General features: G+C 48.8%; 1 protein-coding gene and 1 long non-coding RNA gene across 11 annotated transcripts in view; one reads left to right on the top strand and one right to left on the bottom strand.

The window, feature by feature from the left end:
- PACSIN2 (protein kinase C and casein kinase substrate in neurons 2) overlaps window positions 1-27540 on the bottom strand; it is a 136692-nt gene that overhangs the window by 25430 nt on the left and 83722 nt on the right. For 4 of the 9 annotated variants that reach the window (XM_038550311.1, XM_038550314.1, XM_038550313.1 and 1 more), the window contains one exon: window positions 15410-15547. In XM_038550311.1, the coding sequence (XP_038406239.1) occupies window positions 15410-15469 (60 nt within the window). In that variant the 5' untranslated portion in view covers window positions 15470-15547. Of the gene's footprint in view, window positions 1-1411; window positions 1605-4438; window positions 4692-15409; window positions 15548-27540 lie in introns of those variants that run through there. The other 5 variants (XM_038550308.1, XM_038550309.1, XM_038550305.1 and 2 more) reach the window with 5 other exon arrangements.
- On the top strand, window positions 1289-17124 carry LOC111097634. 2 transcript variants are annotated; one of them, XR_005365537.1, is made up of 5 exons: window positions 1289-1833; window positions 2507-6155; window positions 7133-8004; window positions 12070-12266; window positions 16979-17124. It is a non-coding gene; the product is annotated as an uncharacterized LOC111097634 (long non-coding RNA). The 2 variants fall into 2 exon arrangements; XR_005365536.1 differs by having other exon boundaries at window positions 1681-1833; window positions 2507-5006; window positions 16979-17117.

Below are 27540 nucleotides of genomic sequence, written 5' to 3'. Positions count from 1 at the left end.
TCCTGTGAATCACATTCCTTCTCTCTGAAGTCCCAGGCCCCTATCCACTTCTCCTCAGCCCAGGAGAAGCAGCTCAGGTATATGTACCTCATTTTGCCTGTCTTTGGAATATGCCATGTCTGTGTGGATTCCCCATATATACAAATTAAATTTTATTTTCTCCTGTTAATCTGTTTCATGTCAATTTGATTTTTAGTCCAGCTAAAGGGACTTTGAAGGGGACAGGAGATTCTTCGTCCCCAGCACCCTTTGACGAGCTGTCCAAGATAAAGGCAATCACACAGTATGTGGTCTGGCTTTTGAGGCTGATCCATGTTACTACTGCTTATGCTATGTTAATTTTAATTGCTAAGAGATATTCCATTGTATGGATACACCATAGACTTGTTTGCCTTTTCATCCTGTTGAAAGGACATGGTTGTTTTCAGCGTGGGGCAATTAAAAAGAAGCTGTGAACATTCACTGACAGGTCTTTGTGTGGACATAGGCCTTCATTTTTCTTGGGTAAATACTTAGGAATGAAATTGTTATTCAATGAGTATATGTCTAGCTTTATGAGAAATCACCAAACTGTCACCCCACATAGCTGTATATTTTGTATTCCTTACTGCAACGTACAAGAGCTCCAACTGTTCTGCATTCTCACTAGCACTTGGTACTGTGGCAGGTTGGGTTTTTTTTTTTAAAGATTTTTGGCACTTTAGTATGTAGCGATGATCTCATTGTGATTTTAATTTGCACTTTCCTAATGTTTAATGATGCTGAGCATCTTTTCTTGTTCCTGTCACCCATGTGTCTTCTTTGGTGGAGTGTATTCTCTCTCTTTTTTAAAATACATTTTAAAAATTGAGGTATAATGATGACTGGTTTTTTTAAATGTAAAGGAGAGTTAAGTTTCAAATACGTACAAACTGATATGTTAAAGTGAGGACATACATGGTTAGCTATTTCTGTTTTATCAGTTTTGTAATTTAAAAGTTTCTTGCTTTTGAAAACACGAGTTTGTTTTCAGATGGACAAATGGCAAATAACTTGACGTAGAAATTTTAAAAATAAACAAGATTTCTTCCAAACCTTATTATTAACTGATTTATTCACAAAATGCCCATTTTATTTTATTTTATTTTTATTTTTTATTTATTTATGATAGTCACACAGAGAGAGAGAGAGAGGCAGAGAGACATAGGCAGAGGGAGAAGCAGGCTCCATGCACCGGGAGCCCGATGTGGGATTCGATCCCCGGTCTCCAGGATCGCGTCCTGGGCCAAAGGCAGGCGCTAAACCGCTGCGCCACCCAGGGTTCCCAAAATGCCCATTTTAAAAACTAGGTCTGAAGCCATCTATGTTCCTAACTTCCTCAAAATTCAGGCTCACTCCCTCAGGTACCAAGATACTAAAGACAGATGCTCACCATACATAGGCCCAGGTGAAAGGCTGGGACAGCCTCCTCTGCCTCAGGGACTGCCTGGCCAGAGGCAGGAAGGAGTGAGAGGTGGGGAAGGTACGCTGGAGGCAACATCCAAGCTGAATTTTCAAGGACAAGAAGGAAGCTAGCCAGGTTAAAGGTGAGGAAAAAGAAAGGTCTCCAGGAAGAAAACAGTGTTGATGACAAGATATACCAGCACGGAGACTCAGGTGTGATGTCTGTGAGGCACGGAACATGGAACACAGAATGCAAGAGGATCACTAGCGATTTAGATGGGGGAAGGGGGGGGGGTGCAGCTGGGATGCCGGTGTTGGATGATGAGAAATCTCGAGGGTCAGGTGGTCATCCTGAAGAGTGCCATGTCTGCGGACTGCAGGGGTTCAGGAGGGTGAAGCTCCTGGGGGAAGGTGCGAGGGTAGCTTCCTCAGGCTGGGGCCATAGCAGTGGGGACAGAGAGTGGGAAGACAGGAGAAGGGACCACTCTGTCCTCCAGGTGGCAGGTGGGAGGACAGAGGTAGCAGGGTGCCAGTGCTCAGGCACCTCGGGGGCTGTAGTTAGTACAGGCTGGGCTTGGGAAAGAGCAGAACCACCATCTTTCTGGAGTTCAACAGAAGCCACTCTTCTGCCCCCATCTTCCTGGGGGGAAGGGGCGGCACACACTCCTCCCAACCACTAAAGCTCTGCTGTCCTCCCGAGAAATCACACTATCCTCTCTCCACCCACAATTCCCCAGCCCAGGGCCCTAGAGCCCCCTAGCAGCTTGCCCTCCTCATGGCTTCCTACCTCTCCCTGTCTCAAAGTCTGGCTCCAGTCATTCCTCTGGTTTTCCTCTACCCCAGGCACTGAGAATCCAGCGTCAGGCACACCTTGAATTTAGTCAGCTAAGACGAGTCTGGCGCTAAGAGTTGCAGCAATCTCTTTGCAGAGCATCTGCATAATGGGGTATCAGAAGGGAGACAGGGGGGGAAAAAAAAGAAGGGAGACAGGGGACTCTGTCTAAAACCCAGCAGGATTACAATTACAGGGGTGCTGAGAGGGACTGCTCAAACGGGTCACACCAGTTCCTCATTTATCCTTTAGGTGTAAACCGCCTAGAACCGCCTTTCACTAGGACTCCAGAGAAGGCCTGCCTCTCTCACTTTAGAGACTACCTATCTTGGCCAACTCCCTTCTGTGGAACACAGTGGCCAAAGGCAACAGGAAGCCTGGAGGATCTGGAAGCAGCCCAATGAGACCTCTGGGGATCCCAGGTGGGAGATGAGGAAAGTGAACGCAGACCTGCAGCCCCTCTGAGCCTCCCACTGGTTGGCCCCTCAGGTTATTCTTTGTACTCTCCTCTTTGGTTGTTGACCATCAGACCCATCACACTGACAAATCACCCGATTACAATCTCAGTCTCAGAGTGAAACCAGTGACTCAAATGAAAATGGAATCAAGCAGGGCTGCCCCAAAGCTCACACTCTTCCACCCCTGTGCTGTGTTGGCTTCTTCTTGCCCGTGGCTCATCTCAACATCACCAGCAAACCTAATGGAATCTGGACCCTCCAGGAACACCAGTGAAGGCTTGGCTGGCTCACTGCTGACTGAATGCACAACGCCGTGAGGACGGGCAGTCTGTGCCCCAGAAACTCTGCCCTCCCTAGCCAGCCCCTGGGTCCATGCCCCCAGACAGCCTTCCTTCCCACCATCCCAAGCTGTGCTGCGGACCAGAGCCTACAGCACACAGGACATCAAGCCCAAATACTATCCAACTCTTTGCCCTAAGAGAGTGTGGACCTTTGTCTTCCTCATCCACTGCTCTTTCTACACTGCCTCCCACCGGCTCTGCCACGTGGCTGGCACTCAATAAAAATGTAAGGCAGGACCGATAAATGACTAGAAGACAATGCAGGTGACTATCTGTGTGACTTAGGGCCAGGCAGGATCCTTAAAATTTCCAAAGTCAAAGCTGTACAAATACTTATACAGTTGTGTGCCTACGTGTATAAATAAATTTTATTACATCAAAAATTAAGGATTCCGGGATCCCTGGGTGGCGCAGCGGTTTAGCGCTTGCCTTTGGCCCGGGGCGCAATCCTGGAGACCCGGGATCGATTCCCACGTCGGGCTCCCGGTGCATGGAGCCTGATTCTCCCTCTGCCTATGTCTCTGCCTCTCTCTCTCTCTCTGTGTGACTATCATAAATAAATTTAAAAAAATTAAAAAAAATTAAGGATTCCTGTTCAGAAACCTACATCATGGACAAAGTTAACAGGGTGCAAACCCTATTTCCTCATTTGCTATGTCAAAATTGACAAAAGACTAAACTGGAATATCCCAGGGAGGTCCTACATATCTTCGTGAAAAAGACAGGCCCTGAGGGAAGCTGGGCAAAGGGTATGATTAGGGCAACTTCAGAAAGAAGTAAATCTATGGGGCTCACAGCAGCAAGGGGCTCAGCCTCGTGTGATGGGGGAATACGATGATCGAAGGCTCTTCATCCCTACAGACTGGCGGACTCGAGGATGGGAAACACCAAGTGTGGGACAGAGGGGGCACACAGGACCCTTACTGCACATACTGGTGGAAAACAGACTGGGATGGGCCTGAGAATAACCAGGCAGTCATTAAGCATACACATGCCCTATGAGGACCCAGCAATTCTGTTCCTGAGTCACATCCCACAGAAATGTTCTCTTGGGCTGAGGGCACACAGGAGTCTTTTCTCTGGAGAACGCATGGCAGGCATGAACATGGCATGCACAGTGATGTGGAGGGAAGCAGCGAGACATGCAGGGCTAGGTGTAGACACCACGACCTGCACAGACCTCCCCAACAGTGGAGAAAAAGAAACAGAATGACAGGGAGCATGAGGTCTTCGATGAGAATTAAAAATACCTACACACAAAGCAAGGCTATAAGGTCCACAAGAGCCTGCGCTCACACAAGCCCTATCTCTAGCAAAGGGAAAGGGCTAGCGTCCAGGGCAGGGAGAAGGACGGCAAAGGATGTGGGTGTGGAGTCTCATCCTACCTGCCCCAGATGCAGTTCTCTATTAAGGCTCAGCTTGTCTTCCCCATGGAGGCCTCCCTGATAACCGCTGTTCCTGCCAGACCACCAAGAGGGAGCGCCTGCATCACCTGCACTTGCAGACAGTCGGGACCAATTCCCCACCACTGGCTCCTGCTTGCTGGTCCACTTGGGGGCCACGAGGGCCTTCCCACACACTGTCCCCATGGCCTGCAGCCACAGCTTGTCCCACATGAGTCACAGTTGTTCATCTTACCCGCCCCGCCCCAGCTGGGCTGCAAGCCTCTGGCATCACACACTGTTTCTCATCAGCAGGAGCATCATAATAGAGCATGTGTATGCTCTATTATACTGCAAGGCAGCATGCTAACACCTCTGCATGTATCACCTCATTTAATCCTGTGACAATCCTTGGCAGTGGGTACTATTAGTGTTTCCATTCTACAGAAAAGGAAACCAAGGCTTAAAGAGGCAAAGTCACCCACAATCATGCAGCCAGAAAGAGGCAGAGCCCACCTTCTAGAATCTTCCTCAGGCTGAGAACAGAGAGAGTAAAGCCAAGACTTAACAGGTAGACATCAGGTGATGAGTGTGCTTCCAACCAGCCCCACGGATCCCAGGGAAGGCCACAGACACAGTTCAAGACTGAAAAGTAATGTACTGGCCCTGCTTCTGATTCCACTGTGTGCCGCCAAGGCTCATGGGAGGAACCCCAAACCTGTAAACTACTAAGACCACTAAGATGACCTTGATTTCACCCACACAAGGCTCATGCCCTTTAACCTGTGACCCTGAAGGCCCAAGCACCACAACTGCTCCTTCTACACTGTGGAGAGGCAGGTTCAAGGGTGAGCCAGCTGTGCCAAGCTGACTGGACAGAAAGAAAAGCCTTGGTGGTGTCCCTCCCTCCCTCAAGTCCACAGAGTCAGAGTCCAATGTTTCACTTAAAGCTGACAAAATACACGGAGCAGCTCCAGGATATTTTTCAGCCAGCCTTTCTGAGAGACAAGGATAAAAGATGACCCTTCTGAGATTCCTTAATTACAGTCCTGCAGATGGCAACGGAACTGGCTGAATGAGCTTCTGTTACCTGCCTTGAGTCCCTTAGCCCCCGGCCCTCTCTGACGAAGGCACCCCTCAGGAGGGAGAGGCAAACATCTGGCCCTGCCCCCAAATAAATGACCTTGTGTGGGTCTCCCTCCCCATGTTTCCATTCCTTCAGCTGTAAGGTGGAGGTAGAACTGGTTTCGTAAGGACTGAACGCACTGGGAAAGCATGGGTTTCTTCCCAGCCAGGCGTGCTCTTACCCTGGCTCAGGCGTCACTTGACCAGACCTGGCCATTTCTACATTTTGTCCATTGGGAGACAAAATGCAGTGGGGAGACAGGGGTAGATGATTTCCAGGGGTCCTTTGTAATTCCAGGATTTCTAACTGAAGAGTTTGTCAATGCACCCAGCCGGCTGGCTGCCCCCTCAAGCCCTCATAACTCAATTTTTGAGAGCCTAGTACCACCCTCCTGCCACACACCAGTGTGTAATGAACACCTAACTGTGTGCCAAGGACTAAGTGGGGGACGAGGGATATAGTGGTGAACAAACCGCGGTGGTCCCTACCTTCCTGGAACTTATGGTCAGATAAATAACCCAATTACAGACAGTTACCAGTTCTGGAAGGAACACTCTGGGTGGTCAGGACTGCCTGAAGGAAATGATGCTTGTGGTAAGAGCAGAAGGTAACTGGGGGGGGGGGGGGGGGGGGGGGGGGGGCAAGGCTGCTTTCTGAAGGCTTGGGGCAGGATATGAGGCCCACAGAGCATGAGCTATACAAGATGCCACCCCCTCGGTAAGCCTTCCCCTCAGCTCAGCCCATCCCTTGTTCCTCTTCCACGGACATCTGCTGTTGCATGCCCAAATGTGCTAACAGTGGGCTCTGAGGGCAAGGACTGTGGCTTCATTCTTCCCCCTCCTCCATGCCAGGCACGTAGAGGGGACTCTATAATATCTCTTGATGCCTGCACGGTGCTGGGAGTGGGAATTCCGGCTCCAGGTACACAGGAAGGGCCCGGGGATTGCTAAGTCCTCAGCTAGAGGCATGGGCAATGAAGTAACTCATGATCCTTTATTTACCAAGTTCTTAATCCAGTGAGTCATTCTGGCTCTCCTCACAAAAGCTAAGAACCGGCTCTTGGAGCACCATCACAGAGGAACTCCAGGGTGACGAATGAGCAGATCACTAATGCTTCTGCCAATCTGGAAAGAGCCCCACAGCTGCCTCACTTATGCTGACAAGGCTTTCAGTCAAATCTATGATGCGAGGCAGTTTATCCCCAGTCTGCCCGTGTCCCAGGCAGTGCCACCTGGGCCTTGCAGTGCCACCACATCCCCAGCCACGTTCCTGGCAGGGTGCACGGCAGACACCTTATTCCACGCACAATGGCAGGGCGGCCCCAAGGTGCCGGCACAGGGCCTCCTCGCTCAGCTTCTCCCAACCCCCCTACTCTGAGCCCTCCTTCCCCAGTGAGGTCACTATGGATGTTAGGGTTGTGAAATCTGCTGTGTGCTTGAAAGCACAGGGGAGTAAGGAGTATCTCTGGAAAACCATCAACTCTCTGCCTGGCTTTCCAACTGTGCTGTGGCGGTCCTTGTTTCTATAGGATTTCATTCACTCCCTCCTTCTGTTCTCCCTCTGCCTTCCAGCTCACTCACCCTCTGGGATCCCAACCGGCCTAGCACTGGAACAGAGGACTCAGGAGCTCCCATCTTGGTGTCCACCCCCCCACACCCGGACTAACCCTAACCTCACTGGGCTTGCCATCCTCAAGACGGGATAATGCTCTTTACCTGGCAGGGCTCCGAGAGGGTCACAGACCCAATCCCTTGCTGGCCTGCCTCTGCTGCCGTTCATTGGCCACCCGGGAGGCTGATCTGTGCTCTGGCTGAATGTGACCCAGCACCAGGCCTGCCACTGCCCTGCCGCCTCACTCTGGTTCCCAGCTCCTATGTTCAACTCTCACTCAAAATGCTAACCGGCCCTGCCATCTGATCCTGGAACTGTCCTCATCAAGCAGAAGGGTGAAGAAAATGAGGCTCCTCACCCAGCAAAGGCGCCCTGTGCTACATGACAGTTCTAAAGCACAAAGACTTCAGCAACTTCAAAGATCATCATCGATCTTTAAACATTCAAATAAAAAAAGGAAGACAAAGAAACTCAGAAATCTCAGTTCAGTTTGCAGATCTAACTCCAAAAGCAAAACACAAAGTGCAAAGGAAGGAGGTGTTGAAACAAAGTTATCTTAGAACTGAACAACTCCTTTAGAGTGGTCCACTGGGTTCACTGTGCTCAGCACATATTGCTCAGATGTCAACAAGGCCCAGCTGCACCCAAGGACTTGTCCATGTCATAGCGCACACCTACCTACAAGCCATCACCCCTAATACTCCACCCTCGAGCTCATGGTCTCTGGACACTCGCACACACTCGTCCTTCAGCCAAGTGCCCAGGAAACAGCCTGACAACACAGATGCCAAGTGCCCAGGTCACAACTCTTTGATTCTCCCTCTCGATACAGGTAGGCGCTGGATGTGCGGCACTCATTGCCACAAGAGCAGCCGCTGACCTGGCAAGGGAGATGGTCTCCCCGGGTCTATAAGTAAGGGTTCAATGAAGACTGGAAGCTTTTGGTAGAAACTCCTCTAATGGTGAAAGGAGGCAGTTAGTTATCTGAAACAGGGCGAACCCCTGGGGAACAAAGCCAAATTACCCGGTGGAGACATTGCCAAGACTGGAAAAGTGGGAATAGCACCCCCTTCCTTCCTTGACCATCCCCTCTCCAAACTGCTGCTTTCACAGTATCCCACCTCTCCTGAGTCCCCTGCATCTGAATCCCTGGTTCTCCCTTCATGATTTCTGTTACTAACCCCCTCCACACTACACACATACACACACCACACACAGCATGCATGCATGCATACACACATACACACCCATACACACACACACACCCCAGCCATAGGACCATGAGCTCCCTCACTCCATCTCCATACCTGGATCCCTCAGCGCCAGCTCCAAACATCTGTATACAAATGTCTCCATGGAGCTAAGCCAGCACAGTCTAAGTGAGCACTTAAGAGCCCACCAGCTCTAAAAATCTGTTATTCTATTTGTTTACTAAGTAGAAAGGGAAAGTTTTATCTTACATGACTAAAACAAGTTACTTTGACATCACTGAAATCAGATGGGAAAATAATTTATCTTCAGAGGAAAAGCTTGACAGCAAAACAATTATCTTAAAGAATGGCTCCTTTTGCAGCATTTAGAACAGCAGCATTTCGACAAGGGAGGAACAAGCCCGTACCAACAAGATGAAAGGCCGCCCGACTCATCCCCCTCTGCCTGTTCCCATGCATGCAACATTCGCGTGCAGGGCTGAGAAGGGAACTAAGTGAGGAGGCTGCACGCCCCTCAGGCTCAGGAATCCTGAGGCCCCTGCCCTGTGCGGGTTATCGATTCTTGCAGCCATCCTGGGGAGGAGAAATCTGCAAGGCCATGTCACTGCCTAGGAAACTGGGCTATCTCACTTCTCTGGGCCCTCGGGGTCATCACTAGCAAAGGTGGTGCCAGGGTCTGACCCCACACAGGACATGACTTCATACTGAAGTAGAAGCATTCAGTGTGGGGCAGTCAGAGCAAAAGAACATTTCTCTTCTCTGAGGAGCTCCTGGGAGGCTGACAGCTGAGGCTAGAGAGCAGTTCTACAGGGAGGTGCCTGGGCCAGAATCCCAGCTCCATCACCTACTCTTTATGTGAAGCTGGGCACCAGCAAACCACCTGAGCCTCAGTTTGCCCAACTGTAAAGTGGAGATCACAATCTCAGAAGGCAGTTGTGAGGCTCAGGAGCATCCATATAAGCCAGAACAGGGGTCTAGCATGAAGCAATAAATGCTAGTCATTATCACTAAATTAAAAGTACACAGACCAGACCATAAGCATAGAGCTTACGTGCACACAGCCTGATAACCTATCCAAATACACACCCATGTATGGGATAGAGGAGCAAGGGACAAAAAGTCTCCATTCACTTAGAGTCACCTCTGACACACAGCTCTGGAGTGCCCAGAGGGAGAGCCTCTTCCACATCCTCACAATGCTTCACCTGGACCATTTAAAAGTCATTTCTGTCTGCTTTATTCATGCTGTATCCCCAAGGCTTCGAGCGGGGCCTGGCACATAGTGGTGCTCTATAAATGTTTACTGAAAGAATGGGTTCTGCTCACTATTGTGCTTATTTCCATACATATCTCCTTTCCAAATATTTTGTTGTAAGCTTATGAAAAAAGCATGTCTTACTAGCTAGCATTAAACCTCTTCCTTTCTCTGACTTACTTGGTGCACTCAAATCAACAATCATTCAGCATATCAGGTGAGAATGACGTCCTTGCCCTCAGGTTGTTCAGATCCAGAGCAAACAGTGAGACCACACACTGGATGGGCATGCAGGAAGGCTGCCAAGGCTGCTAGAAGGGGTCAAGAAGACTGCTTGGAGGAGGAGCTGGGAAAGAAATGAGGTCAGGTTGGAGGAAAGACCACCAGGAAGGGAGGCAGCTCTTTGTGGACAGGCACCTAGGGGTGCTCAGTTTAGCTGCTCCTCAGGAAGGACCAGGTGGTCCAGCAGCTGCCAACACATGCTTATGCCTTAGTTATGCTACAGAGTATGGTTTTACTTTGGAGGTGATGCGAAAAACTGGAGCTTCCCACAGGGGGCAAAGAATCATACAGGTTTGCTCTTCTGGATGAGCTGCCCTGGCTTCAAGGTAGAGAACAGACTGAACACGACACAGGGGAGGCCAGGGCCCTAATCCTCAGTCCCGACACAGCAGATAGTTCACCTGAAAGAATGAATCAGGGGTTCCTTTAGAAACTTCAGGGAACTCAAGGCATGCCACCAGCCTGCTGGGAGCTCAGTGGGAGAGCAGCGGGGTCACAACGAAGCTGATACACCCACAGACAGGCCAGCACATGGGAAACTCCGTCCAGGTCTGCGTATGCAGACGGTGGCCAGAGAAAAAATGGAACAGGTCACTGCTGCAGAGCAGTAAAGTGATTTATTTCCACGCACCTCAAGCTTCCACTCGCAAGAGTCACCCTGGTGCCCTGTAACTGCCCAACACGGCAAATGTTGGCTCCGGGGTCTCAAGACTACGTCATCATCTTGGGACCCCAGGACTCAGCCCCGGGTCTGGACCATGGCAGGCGCCAAATCAGGCTCCATGGAACTGATGCACACAGGGCAGTGGCATCTTCTAAATATGTCACCAGAAAATTGTTCTAGAGGGATAGGAAAAATGCACACCATTCCATGTGGATGGTCTTCCAGACAAAACAGCACCGCATGTGGAGATGTTCTCGTGTGATACTCTCTCCACAGTTGGAGAGGAAGCTGCCAGGAGAGCCTGCTCTGAAGGAGATGGTAAATACCCAGAGGTACAGGCCAACTCTTTAGGTCTAACATCCTTAGAACATTTTCAGTAATATATTTATGTTCTCTTCATCCCCCCAATTCTCTTCTCCCTCAAGGGCCTTTTGTGCCCACGAAGAGTGCAGTACAGGTCAGCCCCAGCCTGGCTTCTCCAGGGAGATCTGAGCTCTAACTGCACATGTGGCTGACAGCTGCGCAGAAGCCCTGCCTTGGGGATGAGGCAGATTCAGGGCCTGGTTCCTGAAATTAGCAGTTTGTCCTCCCAGCCTGGCCACCAAGGAGCCCTTGAAGACTCGGGCAGCAGCAGGCCTGCTGGCGACACACCCACCATTGCGTGCCCAGAGCCCCCCAAAAGGCAGAGGCAGCCAGGCTTTCCCTGAAAGCACTAATGACATGTGAAAACCCCCACACCTTGCAGCCTAGGTTCTCTGTACACCAGCTCTGGGGCCTAAGAGAAGACCCAGAAGTAGGCCCTAGAAGCAGAGGATGCAATGGGAGGGCCCTCAGGCTCTTGGATTGAGCCAGGAGACTTGCCAGAAGTAACTGAGCCACCTTACCCCATGCTGAAAAACCTGTGGAGGACAGGCCAAGCTCCAACATGCTGGAGAAGACACCCACTTGGGGAACAATCTCCTCTTGGCTCCAACCTACCCAATCCCACGTGACTTCTGGCCTCCAAAACAACCCTGGGCTCCAAAGAATTCCAGGTCTTCAGCCTTCTGCAATGCTGTGCTCATTCTGGCTTCTAGACTTTGCTTCAATACAGACTGCCAGCCCATCTCAAAGTCCAGCCCTACCAACGCCACATGCCTTCTCCGGTGATGCCAGCCAGCAGGCCCTCTCCTCTGAATGCCATGACACTCAGAGGCAGACTGCGGCTTGGCCCCACTGCCTCCTCCCCACATGGAGGCCATTGTCCTCTTTCCTCTGGGAGCCTTCACTGAGAGAATCAGAGCCTGCTCCTCTTTTCCAAATGGCTTACTGTAAGTATTGGGTAATACAGAAAGTGTCCCCTCCAAATACCTCCAAATGATATTAGTCCCTGTGGGTGATCTCTCATCCCAGGACTTGCTCACTCAACTCATCTAGCAAACACATGAGTGCCTAGTGATGCCAGTCCTGCTTGTCTTCTAATGCACCTTTCTGCCCCTTCTCCAGCGGGAGCCCTGCTGCACCCGAGCGCTCCAGCAATCTTACAGCACCCCACACGATGATCCAGCTAGTGTCTGTCTCCTCCCATGAGAGATTACCTCCAGATGTCACAGCCAAAGCCTCTTGGAGGGTCAGGTCGTGTCCCTCCCATGCAGGCACACAGCCAGCATGCAGAAGAGGATTCTGGAATGATCCGCTCTCCAGTGAGTACCTTTTGGTGGAAAGGAGTAAAACTAAGCACAAGGACTTTTCCACCTCCAGGCCACAAGGCTTTCTGTAGATGTGTACAGGTCTGGGGGCACATCAGCGATAAGATACCTCCTGTGGGAAAGAGGGACCCTGCTGGCAGCTTGGAGAGATGAGTGGCTGGCAGTGGGCACCCAAGTGACTCAGAGCTCACTGGGGTGGGTTCATCCTGAGGAATTGTTCCTCCGTTCCATGAACAGCCAACACGGAGGAGGAGGGTGACGGCACTGCTGATTTCTATAAACTGAAGAATAATTTTAGAGATACCATCACAAGATGAGTGGAGCCTGACTAGAAAATAAACCATTTGCCTTAGCATTCCTCGGGCAAAAGGAGATGTTCTTGTCCACTGACATTATCGCAGCTAAGAATTTCACAGGGAGCCTAAGAGCTTAAATCAGCAACAGGACTTCTTAAAGCCGCTTGATTTAATATATGCTGACACTGTACACTGGCAACTTCTATCTACTGGTTTTTTTTGTTTTTTTTTTTTAAGAAGCAGCTAAAGGCTTCTGTGATAGCACTATATTTAGTTACCTCATTTCTCCAGAACAGTTTCTGCCATCAACTGGGTAATTCAAATGATGCTGCCAAATGCACCCTGCAGGCACAGATGATGTGTTGCGTGTGTGCTGACCACCCCCAGCTCCCACATCAGAGGGACAGCTCTCAGTCTGCACCTGTCCCGATGCCCTACACTGCTTTACACGTGATCATTCCTCACAACAATACTAGGATATAGGTACCATTTCTAACCCCACTTTACAAATTGGGAAATGAAGGGAAAGAAAAATCAGCAACCTGCCCAAAGTGCCCCTATCCCCTGAAGCAGGAAGTCAAGCCCAGGCCATCCACCTCCAAAGCATGCATCTGAACCTGTCTGGTTGCCTCTCCTGGCCTATGGCTCACAAGACCTGCTGTGTGTGCCGGCCTCTGCACCGCCATCTAGCTCAAGGCAGGTACTGATTAGTACCAGATGGCAATGTCACCAGAGTTACAAAACAAAGTTTCCCCACCTCTAAAGGATTCTATCTAGTTTTGATTCAGTGTTGAAACTAACAAGGATCTGCATTCCCAAAGGCCAGCCTCCCAGGAGCTCACGGGAAGGCTCTGCACAGCCACTGCTGGCTCCCTGAGTACTTCTGCAATGCTGGCAAGGCCAAAGCCTCCCTGGGGGCAAGCAAGTAACACATGACTGCCCATGAACCTGAACCTGCACAAGGGGGCAGAGGAGCAGTCCTGAATTCCAGCACTGTCCAGAGGCACCTCCAAACTGTATCCTGTAACTGCCTGTTCTAATACAACTCCGTGTATTTCATGCCCAACCCACACCAGCATCCCTGAACACCTCCACATCAAGAGAACGCACCAAACAATGCCAGGGAGCTGCTGCTACGGTAGCTGGGACTCAATTGTAATTCTGTCACTTTTGCTGCCTTCTGTGAAATGTTTCCTGGGGCAGATGTACCTCTGCTACTGAAATTTGAGCTCTGGCCTGGATACCCACCAGGAAGACTGCTACCAGCAGAGTGACAAGGAATTGGGCTGACACATTTCCCACTTGAGACTCAAAGGACCTAGCACATAGTAGTTGCTCACAGAACACATACTTTTAATAAAAAAGCAATAAAGTCTCAAAAATTAAGTGTTAATAGAATTTTTTTAAAGATTTATTTGAGAGAGAGAGAGATAGGAAAAGGGAGGGAGGGAGAGAGAATCTCAAGCAGACTCCCTGCTGAGTGCAGAGCCCAACACGGGGCTCCATCTTGTGACCCAGAGATCATGACCTGAGCCAAATCAAGAGTCAGACACCTAACGAACGGAGCCAACCAGGTGCCCTGAAAAGTGTTACCAGAATTTTTAATTCCTTGCCCATCTTTTTAAAAATTGGGCACCTATCATTGTCTCTATTAGACAATATCACATGGTATTTGATCTCAGACAATATTATATACCTATTCAATCAACGTCTATAAAACTAATTCGTGCTAGTCCCCAGCAAACCCCCAGCATCCTCCCCATCTCTGCACTAGTTGAGTCTGGGGTCAGGAAAGCACCCACGTGGGTGCTGACGTCTATACTCTTGTTCCATCATGCAGCTTCTCTCGAAGGACATTATCATCCCCCTTTATTTTATTTTTTTAAAGATTTTATTTATTTATTCATGAGAGACAGAGAGAGAGAGAGAGGGGAGAGAGAGAGAGAGAGAGAGAGAGAGAGAGAGAGACAGGCAGAGGGAGGAGCAGGCTCCATGCAGGGAGCCCAATGTGGGACTCGATCCCAGGACTCCAGAATCACTCCCTGGGCCGAAGGCAGGCACTAAACTACTAAGCCACCAAGGCAGCCCTATCATCTCCCTTTAGAGATGAAGACCTGAGGCTCAGATCAGTCAAGCAACTTGCCCAAAGTCACACAGCTAGCAATGGCACAGCTGAGACCAGAGCTCAGATCTTTCCAAATGCAAAGCCAGTATTCCTTACACTAACCCCACAGCTGCCTGGAAATATCCAGAGGTTTTGCCTCAAGGACAAAAAATGGGCTTTCTTTTAAGCAGCAGGCAGGGAAAAGTGGGCTGAGGAAGAGTGACTTCCAGAAAGAACAACTCATCTCCCCAAGATCTACTCAGGAAAGGAGTTCCTCAAGGGCCTAAACCCACAGAAAGATGCTCTGACAGGCTTGAGGACAGATGGTCCCCCCTCTGGCCAACCTGCCCACACTGTCCACCATGATGTCACATCACTGCCACCCACTTTTCCACACAAAAGAAGTAACACTGCCTCTCAAGCCAAGCCCAGTAATGAGTAAATGCAGCACCAAGTCACATCATGGCTAGCTAAGCGTGAAAAGGAAGATCCCAGAACAAATTGATAAGACCTTGACAAGCACCTCTAGCCTCTTTACCAGTCTTTCCTAGTCAGGTAAGTTCACTGCCTGCATTGACAGCTTAGCCACACCTGTCACCATCTGAATCTGACCACAGAGACCTGGTCTGTTAGGGGTTTGTTCATCTCTCCCCCCAATCCCAGCCAAAAGAAGCCAGGTCAGTCAAGCACTATCAGCCTGGTTTCCACGTTCATGAGGAAGCAAGCATGGGCATTACCTCCCAGAAGCTATCACTGGACACTTCTACTCCAATGGAATCATCATAAGCGACAGACATCTCTTCAGGCAGTGAGGGAGCAGCAGCAAATGCTTAAAGCAGAGGTCAACTTCAGATGCTCAAAATCCGCAGACAAACCTACAAAAGAAAAGCACATTGTTGTGGTTTTTAAATTCCCAAGGCAACAAGTAAGCCATCCCCATTTTACAGCTTCCATCCCCATCACTGCCTTAGTATAGCACAGTCTCAAGTGTTCCCTCAAGGAGAAAGAAAGTCAATAAATAACATGTATGCATATGTTATATGCTTGTGTGTTTCATATTAACAAGTGAATCTTCTCAACATCTTACTAAAGAGCTTTCCGGAGAACAGTTCATGTTCTTAGACCAACAGCCTCACTAAACAATCTTCCTTGTCCCTTGGAGAAAGAGACCGAGCACATGTGAGAACAAGCGAAGATACAGGGAGAGTCCCTGTATCTCTGGGCTCACCAGGCCCGACTAGGCCCTGGCCTGGGTAAGGCACAAGAGGAAATGATCCACCCTTGACACCTGACTCCACCCCCAGACTCCTCCATGTTTCACTTGTGTTGGACACTGTCTCCCTCTCCCAACCCATGACTGATTCACCCCAGCCACTGAAGCCCCAAATTCAGGCCAGTGTATTCTGATACTGTCTGTTTAACTCAGCTAGAAAGAGTAAAGACAACAAGCGAAAGGGATCATGTCTGGATCATGAGGCAATGTTCTAAATCCAGACAAGGGTAAAGGGGTGATTAACCTCCTGTAGAGAGAGGAAGGAAGGAACCCCACGCCCACCGCAACATTCATGAGTACAGATCACTGATGCAATGACCTGTCCACAGCCACATGAGACTCCCTGACGTGGTGAAAAGTTGACTCCACTTTCCTTCCCATCACCCTGTGTTCCAATCACACAGTCAGAGATCTGGAACTTCCCTAACTACCATGGTCAGGAATCCAAAGTCCCAGCTTTGCTGTGGGAGGGCCCAGGTAGGGTGGTAGGGTGAAGTGGGCAGAGGTACAAGACTTTATTGTAGGTACTTTTCATATGTGATCACACTTAGTTCTCACAATTCCCTATGAAACAGTCTAGAAGCATAGTAAGGAACATGAACACGGGCTCCAATCCCAGACCTATTATTCATTAGCTGGGCAACAGCATGCAAGTTATCTAACCTCTCTGTGCCTCAAAGGCCTCATCTATAAAAGAGAGATGAAGGGGATCCCTGGGTGGCTCGGCAGTTCAGTGCCTGCCTTTGGCCCAGGGCGTGATCCTGGAGTCCCGGGATCGAGTCCCATGTCAGGCTCACGGCATGGGGCCTGCTTCCCTCCCTCTGCCTGTGTCTCTGCCTCTCTCTCTTTCTAGGTCTATCATGAATAAATAAATAAAATCTTTAAAAAAAAGAGAGAGATGAATGTGGAATATACATCACAGAATTATAGTGAGGACCAATGAGGCCAGACATGCAGGGATGGACATAGTAAATTATAATGTAATTGTCATTAGATAGTAATTATTATCACTATCATTCCTTTATCTCTATAGTTGAGAAAACCGATGCTCGAGAAGGTTAAGTAACTTGCCTCTGGTCACCCAAGTATTGAATGGCGGAAACAACATTTGACAAGTTTGTCAAGGTAATGTTCTCTCTGTCACACCAAGATGTTTTTCAAAAACTATCTGAACTTTAAATAAATCTGGTGTCTTATAACCTAAGATCTAGTTGCTATTAAAAAGATTTAATCTGATGGATGTGACAGCTTCTAAGCTGAACACAGCAATGTATGGCCAATAAATTGAAAGAGTGGATGACGGTACTTCAAAGCCAAGTGCTCTAAAAGCCTGCAGCCAGGCAGTTGCCCCTGCGCCACGTGCACACTCTTCCTGCCAGCACGCTGTCTGGACCTCGGCTCCACCATCACGGAACAACGTGTCACTGTAACTCCAGGATATCACAAAGGCCGACAGGCCGCCCTGGCTGGGCCTTGGTGCCATGTTTCACAGCACCCCCTTCTCTAGGCAATCCTACGCTCTTGGCCAGGGCCCTCCTGGGAGCACGCCAGCCCACATTTGCAGTGACACAGTCTCTACCCAGAGCAGTTGTCTGCTCCAGGCTTCTCAGGAAATATCCGGGCTTTGGGCTCAGGCAAGTCTCAAAGTAGCCCAACTGAGCCACTGGCTGGGCTGCCTAGCCAACTCTGGGCACAGCTGCAGGGAGCAGGTGCAGAGAGAACAGGTGCCTGCTCTGGAAGAAGCAGTCAATACCTGAAGAGCTCAGGCAGAGGGATGCACTTTCTGCCAGGGTTTGGCCATGGCTTAGACACAAATGGATGGTCAGTTCTACATAAGATTTGTTAACAGCCTACTAAGTGCCAGGAGCCAAGAAGAGGTTGCCACTGGGCTCAGCAAAAAAAAAAAAGACACACTCGACTCCTCCTAAGAGAAAGAACCTGAATCGCCAAGTAACAAAACCAAATAACACTGGAGCTGCAGAGGGCTTTGGAGTCAAGGCATGCTCTTGGCTGACCAATGGGAATAGGGAAAGCCCAGCTTTCCTCACCTGAGTCCCATGGTGGCAGCGTGGTAATGCTCTCTCAGTCCAGGGCCCTGTGCCTACCCCGGCACTGTGCTCAGCAGTTGTGACAGTCCCCAAGGTGACAGTTGTACCAGCACCAAGCTGATCCCGGGCCTCAAGGACAGAACTTTCTCTTTTTCACCGTGAAGTATGATGTTTGTGATACAGTGTTTTAAAATAACACTTTTTAGGTTAGAAAGTTTCTTTCTACTGGAATTCTACTAAGAGCTTTTATCACAAATGGATGTTTATGTAAGATTGGCTTAATTTTTCCTTAAATGTTTGGCAGAATTTGTCCGTGAAGTCACTGGGGCCTGGAGTTTTCTTTCTTTTACGTTTTCTTTTTCTTTTTAAGATTTTATTTATTTATTCATGAGAGACACAGAGAGAGAGAGAGGCAGAGACACAGGCAGAGGGAGAAGCAGACTCCATGCAGGGAGCTCGACATGGGACTTGATCCTGGATCTCCAGGATCACGCCCTGGGCTGCAGGCGGCGCTAAACCGCTGAGCCACCCGGGCTGCCCTGGAGTTTCCTTTAAACACTTTTATTTTATTTTATTTTTTATAAATTTATTTTTTATTGGTGTTCAATTTGCCAACATAAAGAATAACACCCAGTGCTCATCCCATCAAGTGCCCCCCTCAGTGCCCGTCACCCAGTCGCCCCTACCCCCTGCCCACCTCCCCTTCCACCACCCCTAGAGTTCGTTTAAACACTTTTAAACACAGATTCTGGTTAAAAGGGAAAAGACTATTTGTGTATTTTCTATTTCTTTGTGTGTTGATCTTTGTGGGGTTGTGGTTTTTTAGGGAAGCCAGGTGATATTTTTTCAAATTTATTGACATAAAGTGGTTCACACTATCCTCCTATGATCATTTTAAAGACTGAGGGGATCCATAGTCGTGCCCTCTTTTCATCCTTGACATTAGATTTTGGTGCCTTTTCTCTTGATCAGTCTTATCAGAGTTATCAATTTGTATTTTTTTCAAAGAATCTACTCTCAACCTGCTTTTCTTTCACCTGTCTGTTGAATATCTGTCTTTTTTTCCCTTGATTTCTTCCCTTTATTTTTTTTTATTTATTTTTTATTGGTGTTCAATTTACTAGCATACAGAATAACCCCCAGTGCCCGTCACCCATTCACTCCCACCCCCCGCCCTTCTCCCCTTCTACCACCCCTAGTTCGTTTCCCAGAGTTAGCAGTCTTTATGTTCTGTCTCCCTTTCTGATATTTCCCACACATTTCTTCTCCCTTCCCTTATATTCCCTTTCACTATTATTTATATTCCCCAAATGAATGAGAACATATAATGTTTGTCCTTCTCCAACTGACTTACTTCACTCAGCATAATACCCTCCAGTTCCCTTTATTAATTTCCTTCTTTTCACCACCTTTGGCTCCAAGTTGTTCTTTCTCTAGATCTGAACATGAAAGTGTAGCTCATTATTTTTCTGCCTGTCTTTTCTCATATGTGCATTCAAAGCTATAAATGTCCGTCCAAGTGCAATGTTAGCAATATTCCACAATCTCATTTATTTTTTGTAATAGTCCCATGAGGTAGATATTCTTATTCCCTTTGCACAGATGAGAAACTGAAGGCCAAGTAATTTGTTTAATGTTATAAATGGGGAAATCATGACTCAAGACTAGGCTTTGTGGTTCTAAAATGCAAGATCTTCCTATTATAGTACATGGCATATAATGAGCCGTTTGTGGGTATTATAAGTAAACTGCTATGAAAATACCAAGAAAGCAAGAATGAGAGCGCTTTCCTCCTGAGGGTATGGGGCAAGCTAGAAAAGGACTTACAGGCAGATGGGCTCTCTACATGGGCACCCAGGAGAAGGGCTTCCCATCTAGAAGCAGGGAGGGCGGTCAAGATGGGTCAAGGGAGGCTAAGGAAATTCATGACTGGTGATTTTACAAAAGTAACAGAATCAGTTCCCAGCCTGTGAGCCCTCTCACAGCGAGATTCGTTCTTTTATGACCAGATTTGAGTGGCACAACTCAACATGGCACAAGATCAGCCACTTTTTCTAGGCCCACATGACCTCCCAAGTCACACCAACCACAACCAGCCTCAGTGATGGAGGGGACTGGAAGAAAGGAGCCCAGAAAGTATCACTGACTCAGTGACACATGGTCTTGTATAAATTTAAAATTGGGGATCCCTGGGTGGCGCAGTGGTTTAGCGCCTGCCTTTGGCCCAGGGTGCGATCCTGGAGACCCGGGATCGAATCCCACGTCGGGCTCCCGGTGCATGGAGCCTGCTTCTCCCTCTGCCTGTGTCTCTGCCTCTCTCTCTCTCTCTCTCTGTGACTATCATAAATAAATAAAAATTAAAAAAAATAAAATAAAATAAAGTAAAATTGGAAGGAGGGGAAGACCTGCCATTGTCAGCTGCTTGTGGAGCCAGATTGATTCATTCAACAAAGATCTAAGTTTCAAGAAGCTAGTGCTGGGAATACAAATAGCACATGAACTAGGCCTCGGTTTCTTTTAAGTGAAACTGAAAACAACTAAACTGGCCTAAAATAGTGGGAAAATCTTCAGGAAAAGCCCAAACCTTAAATTGGTCAAATGCAAACAGAAGAAATATTCTTTGCCTTTTTAGTGCTGTAAATAAAGTGAAATTGATAATAAATGCTTGATGACAATCAAAATAAGATCTCAGGGAATCAGGGATCCCTGAGTGGCTCAGCGGTTTAGCACCTGCCTTCGGCCCAGGCCGTGATCCTAGAGACCCGGGATCGAGTCCCACATCAGGCTCCCCGCATAGAGCCTGCTTCTCCCTCTGCCTGTGTCTCTGCTTCTCTCTCTCTGTGTCTCTCATGAATAAATAAATAAAATCTTAAAAAAAAAAAAAAAAGATCTCAGGGGATCCCTGGGTGGCTCAGCGGTTTGGCGCCTGCCTTCGGCCCAGGGCATGATCCTGGAGTCCCGGGATCGAGTCCCACATCAGGCTCCCTGCATGGAGCCTGCTTCTCCCTCTGCCTGTGTCTCTGCTTCTCTCTCTGTGTGTGTCTCATGAATAAATAAATAAAATCTTTAAAAAAAAAAAAAAAAAAAGATCTCAGGGGATCCCTGGGTGGCTCAGCGGTTTGGCACCTGCCTTCGGCCCAGGGCATGATCCTGGAGTCCCGGGATCGAGTCCCACATCAGGCTCCCTGCATGGAGCCTGCTTCTCCCTCTGCCTGTGTATTTACCTCTTTCTGTGTCTCTGTGTCTCTCATGAATAAATAAATAAAAATAAAATAAAAACTCATAATGCCTGCTCTACATATTCACATAAGACAAGAAAAAGCAGAAATACCCAATGTTAAGTGGTCTCAGTGTACCAATCAGCTTGGGTATTTTTTTTTTAATGTATTTGCAACTTAGAAAAACAGATTATAACCAATGTTTCCATTGACAACTCAAGAAGAGAGTTTGGCAAGGAAAGGACAAAGGGACGAAGAGGAAGAAGGATCATCCATAGTTTCATCACTCATGGACGATACAATGCGAGCTCTTCCCCACAGCCTGTTTCCTGGATCACTTCATTCCCTCTTTATTCTTTTTATTTTTTTTCACTGCCTCTTTCAAGGGGGGTGTGGGGGTAGAACATGTGATTAGGGCGCCTAGAGCTGCAAATAACTCTAAGGTAAGGTGGGAGGGCACAGGGCACGGCCTATGCTCTAAGAGAAAAATGAGCTTCCTGAACAAAGCCCCCTAATGTCCAGCCAAACACTGGAGCTCTGTTCTAGTGTGTGGATGCTCACTTGAGTGTGCCCCCTCCTGAGTGGGAACCAGTGGTAGATGAGGCCATACCCCAGAAGCCAGGCTCAGTCCCACAGGGAAAGCAAGACCAGCAAGGAAGGAACTAGAAGAGCTGCCTAATGGCACTACATAGGTGTTCAATAACTATCTAAGGACTGAACGATACCCCCAAAGTGCGGTCTCTTGGCTGAAGTTGGTCATGTTTGTGTCAAGCAGCAAGCCTGCTTCAATTGGATGTGGTTCTGCTGTTCTAACTGGGAGGCCAGGTAGGAATAAATCAATAATACAGCTGCTCCCATGCACCAAGCACCTCTTAGCACCACCAGGGGTCTACATGACCTTTAGACATATTTTTATCCCTCAAAAACTGCAAAAGATGAACACTGTCCCCATTTTACAGTAAGACAACTGAGGCACAAATGATTCAAATCACTGGTCAAGGGCCTACAGCCTGTAAATGCTAGACCAGGACTCAACCCAGACCATCTGATTCCATGCTGCCCAACTGCAGCAAGACACTGCTCATCCAGCTCATCCATCCACTCCCAGCTTTGGAAACCCCACTTGAAGGGCAGGCTGCTCCCTTAGAAAAGGGGGCTTGATTCTCAGGATGTCTTATTAACAGTGATGTCCACAACATCCCCGAAGGTCCTTGGACTATCAGGGAATTTTACTCAGAATTTTTTTCACACGCAAATGTCTCTAAGCATAAAAATGAATCTGGTTTTAGCACCCTCTAGACTAAAGAAACATGTTAGAGAATTGAGGCTCCTGAGGATAAGAGAATTCACAAACCCATTCCTTCAAAAGGAGATCGGGTCGGACAAATTCCCTGGTTCTGCTTCCTTCATTCTTTCGGGCCTTGACCCAGCCTACACTATTGCTAAGCCTGGAGACATGCCGTGGAATGAGCTGGCCTCTAATGCCAAATGGTACTGAATACTCCTGAAATATGTCTATCAATGCCGAAAACATATAACATATATTTCTTAATTAGCTGGGTGCCTCTCAATGGGATGGTGAAGTTCCCGGGAAGGAGGCATGGCAGCGAGTGGAAAATGCATAGACATGCTCTACCTCTGAAAACTCAGGCATCTGTCCCGAGAGCCCTGTCCTCCTCTGTAAGGCAGGGACACTGCTGGCGCCCCTACCTCCCAAGGCATGAAGAAGCTCAGGGAAGATAATGGATGTGGGAAAACTCTGGAAAAGTGCAAAGTGACAGACAAATGAGCCAGTGCCACTCTTTCCGAAGACAGGGATGGAGGCTAGCCCTGCTCTAGGTCTGTCACACTATCTAGCACCCTGTAGTTGGCCGATTATTTCTGCCTAAAGATACTGAACTACAATACTCAACTGTCATGCCAAATGAGTTCCATTAACTGAACAAGGGCTGCACATACTTCCAGTCACCATCTACCTCTTGGGGCATGCTGTCTTAGGCTTTTACAGTCTAACCTGGTGACAGGGAAATGCCATCCAAATTCCCAACACCAGATTCTGGAATGAACCTTTGGTACAAGGTGGCATACGTTGAGTTATGCTTGATTCCTTCCCATCACGATGGGAAAAGCAAAGCCAAGAAAATATGTTCACCATGGATTTCCCCTAGCTTTGTTTCTTTCCCGCAAATCACAATGAAGCAGCCAATTCAAGAGAGGTGCACACATACTCTCCCTCCCTCCCAGCAAGGGTCTGCTGGGCCCATAAGAAGGAACCTATTAACAAGCCAGCAGCAGAGCAGCAGGCTGGCAGACATGCCAGAAGCAAGCATACAGGCCTGGGCCAGGAGAAAACCGAGAAAACCATCCCAAACGCCAGGGTAGGAATGAGCCTCCCCGGGGTAGGAGAGCCAAGCACAGGGCTGAAAGATGCCAGGGGCAGAGGGGAGGGAAGGGTGGCAGGGGGAGTCTCTAAGGGACAATCACAGGAATGGTTACAACTGCGTTTGTGACCAGCAAGCCCAGACTCCACTCAGGGAGGCCCGCCTGGGACAGTGCCTGGCCTCTCACGGAAACAGTCCGGAACCTGGAACTGCTGCCCACACACCAGTGCTGTTGTTCTCTGATAAACACGAACTGATAACCAAGGGTCCTCAAAATCATGAAATAATAATGAAATAAACACCCAACCATGAAGGGACCAAGATCATCAGGGCAACTTTTATTTGGAGCTGATCTCTTGCGAAAACACAGATACTTCAGGGAACAGGAGAGAAATTCTCATAAACTCTTAAGACTTCTCCAAGAAAATTGAGGGTTATTGTACCCATAAAAGAGGAATAAGCTGCTATGAAAAAGGAGCAATCAGGAAGTAAGTAAAGATTTTTTTTCTTGATTTTTAGGAACCTTATTACCAAAATAAACATTCTGATGGCTGGTTTGTATAACAGAATGACAAGATTAAGTAAGGATGAAGCTAGTGATGTGGATGATAAGACCACAGGCATTTCCTATCACATAAAAAAGGAGGCATTTCCTATCGCATAAAACAGGAGGGGAGAGAGAGAGAGAGAGAGATGAGAGCAAGAGGCTGGTTAAGGGACAGAGCCACCAGGAGGTCCAGCAGGCTGGGAGGGGCCGGAGGTCCTGGAGTGCATCTGGCTTACCACTCAGGTCTAGCTCACCCGGGGCTGCACAGAGAGGCACTCAACAAAGACCCGAGGGAGTGCAAAAGGGCAGAACTGGCAGCCTTCCTCTCCTCTTTCCAGGGGCTCTGGGAGGAAGGAGGCTCTGCGGCAGCCACTCCGTGAACTGCCGGTCATGAGTGTGGCAGTGTGTGGTCTCTCAGGCAGGGTCCCCTCGAAGACCCTAAAGTTCAGCTGCTCAAGAGGCAGGGACAGCGTGCTTCTGCCTGGAACCTTGTCTGCCCATTGAAGGTATATGTGCAGCAAGCCTGAGGCTTGAGAGCAAGGAAATCCTAGGCATACAAAGCGTCACCCCCTTCCCTCCACACCCCTCTGAAATGCACATTCATGGTCCTCTGTATGTCCTGGGCACACAGTAGGCCCTCAATAGATGTTGGCTGAGTGCACATTCTAGGAGGCACTTGGCAAGAATCTGAGAATCCTGGAATCCAGGAATGAGGTGGGGAAAGACCTCCAGATCTCTGGATTCCAGTGACTTCTGCCACTGACGGATATAAACACTGATGAGTCATAGCTACTCCTCAAAGGGTGTACAGAATCTCAGAGGTTAATAGAGCTTGCCAAGGTGCCCTTGGCCCTGGCTGGGAACTGGTATAACCTTCTTCCCCTCTGGGCCTGATAACAGGTATCAAGTAAACAGAAAGTACAAATTACATAAGTACATTTAGCTCCCTCTTAATGCCCTTAATTTGTTCCCAAAAGAAAAAACAGAACGGGTCATTAGGCCAAAAGACTATTACTATAACGCAAGAACATTCAGAGTGAAGGCAGCATGTTGCTGAGAGTCCCCCGGGGGTGGAAAGACCTCTGGAGTCCCCTGTGACTGCAGGGGGAAGGTATCCTCCCTGCTGCCCCCCTGCCCGCCAACACTGACCTGGCCCTGTGCTGCCCTGCGGGCCTCACCACAAGCACACACTGGACCTAAGGTTGGTTTCCTCATTACCCACAAGGGGAAGGGACCAGAAATGCTTCTAAGCCACTGTCTGGCCCAGAGTGAGGGGAGGATCATTCCTTATAAAGTAAGGAGCAAATTTACCCATTCATTCTACAAACTGATGTTTGAGTACCTACTCCATGTCAGGCACTGTGGCTAGGTCCCCAGGACAGAGCCAAGCATCACAGACAGTCTCACCTGCCTGGAGCTGACATCCTGGCAGGGCAGGCTGACACATGGCGAGGTACAAACAGCCGCAGCGTGAGGGTGAGCAGGCATGTGAAGGACAGGGGAGCAGCTTTTCCAGAAGAGGGAGGGCAGCAGCAAAGATCCGCTGGGGCTGGGCCCGTCCCAGGACCCAGGAGGGTGGGAGCCCATGTGCTGGCCCGAGATGGCCCTAAGGAATCAGGGTAGGGGGACCTGGAATCACTGATAAGCTGCATGGTAACTCAGATCCCTCTGTCTGGTCTACTGGCCAAAAATTTGGGCCTCAAGTGCCTGTAAGAGATGCCCCTGGAAACCAAGCAATGCATATGCATGGTCATTTCAGGTTTGTCCTTATGTGTTCTTACACACCGCCTCTCAAGGTGTGGTGTATTTAACAAAAGAGAAACACCTACCCTTTGACCCAACTGCTTCCTCTGAAACTTTATCCTACAGATGAATTCATTCAAGAGTCAAATGTAGGTATCCACCGTGGTATTACTTGTAATAGCAACAAAAAGAAACAACACTGAAAACGACTGTCCATCAAGAATCAAAGATGCCGGTACCCTTCTCCAGGAACAGGGGCAGCCAGAGGAGAGAGGGAAGGGAACTGTGTGTGCAGACACAAAAGATGTGCCCACATATCAAGTGGGGACAGTGGGTGTAGCATGGTAGGCAGGAGTTGAGCTCACTGGTATTAAAAAGCAATTTGGTGTCCACCAAAGTGTTCCTGTGCACACAAAGTCCCAGTGAGGTCTCTGATTTCCTCTCGGAGGTGTCCTAGGGGTGGGGCGGGGACCTTGCAATCCACCTCATAACCTTCTAAACTATTTAGGAATTATGACTATTGGCATATAATACTTTTACAATACAAAAACTAGTTAATAAAAATACCCCTCTTTGTTCCGTTAGCGGCCTGTGTTTTGCTAAACGGAGGGAGGAGGGCCCCTCTGGACCACAGGACTGACCCACAGCTTCAAGAGAGGAAGCTTGAAGTCCACGGGCATGCCCAAGGAGCAACCGCCCCTCCACAAACCCCACTAGCTCTGCGTCCAAATCCACCACCACCTCTCCCCTGCAATGACTGCAGGCATCTCCTCATTGGGTATCCTGGTGTCCCCTGTCCCTTCAAGTCTATTCCCAACAGTGATCCTTTCAAAACTCAAGTCCTACCACATCACTGCCCTCGAGTAAAGTAAAAGCCAGAGTCCCCACACAGAGTGTGCCGGCTCCGCTCTCCTGTGTCACCTCCAAAGGCCTCTGCTGGTTGCAGCATGGCCTCGCACAGCCACATTTGCTCCTCCACTCCCTGGGATCAGCTTCCTCTGGGGAGCCCACAGCAGGAGGGTGGCCACCTCCTGCCCCCAGGCAGGTCTTCTTGGACCCCTGTGGTCCTCCTGCACCAGCTCTCATACTCCCAGACCCTTTCTCTGCTTTATTTTTCTCCCCCAAGCACTTCCCTCCTTCCAACAAGTCCTATCATTTACTTGATCCTTTGTTCATTGTCTATTCTCCGTCTTCCCCTCTGGAATTCGAGCTCTGGAAAGGCAGGGACTTTTGTCTGTTTTGTTCACTGTCCTCATCCTGGGCCCCAAGGTCTGACACATAGCAGTCACTCAGTAAAAACTTGCTAGATGAATTCAGAATGAGAAAAATGGAAGTCTCAGTAGTTCTGATTTATACAGACTGAAGATCCACAGGTGGAAAGTAATTGGAGCATTATTACGGAGATGTTTTAACTCAAATGGTTAGAATTCTTTTAGAAACAACACTGCAGGGACACCTGGGTGGCTCAGCGGTTGAGCATCTGCGTTCGGCTCAGGGAGTGATCCCAGGGCCCAGGATCAAGTCCCCCATTGGGCTCCCTATGAGGAGCCTGCCTCTCCCTCTGCCTGTGTCTCTGCCTCTCTCTCTGTCTCTCATGAATAAATAAATAAAATTTAAAAAAAAAAAAAGGGAAAGAAACAACACTGCATATGTAAACC

This window comes from Canis lupus, chromosome 10 (genome assembly GCF_011100685.1).
Source record: "Canis lupus familiaris isolate Mischka breed German Shepherd chromosome 10, alternate assembly UU_Cfam_GSD_1.0, whole genome shotgun sequence".
Classification (NCBI taxonomy): Eukaryota; Metazoa; Chordata; class Mammalia; order Carnivora; family Canidae; genus Canis; species Canis lupus.
Note: the sequence above shows the minus strand (reverse complement) of the source record. Positions and strands in the feature narration are given on the sequence as shown.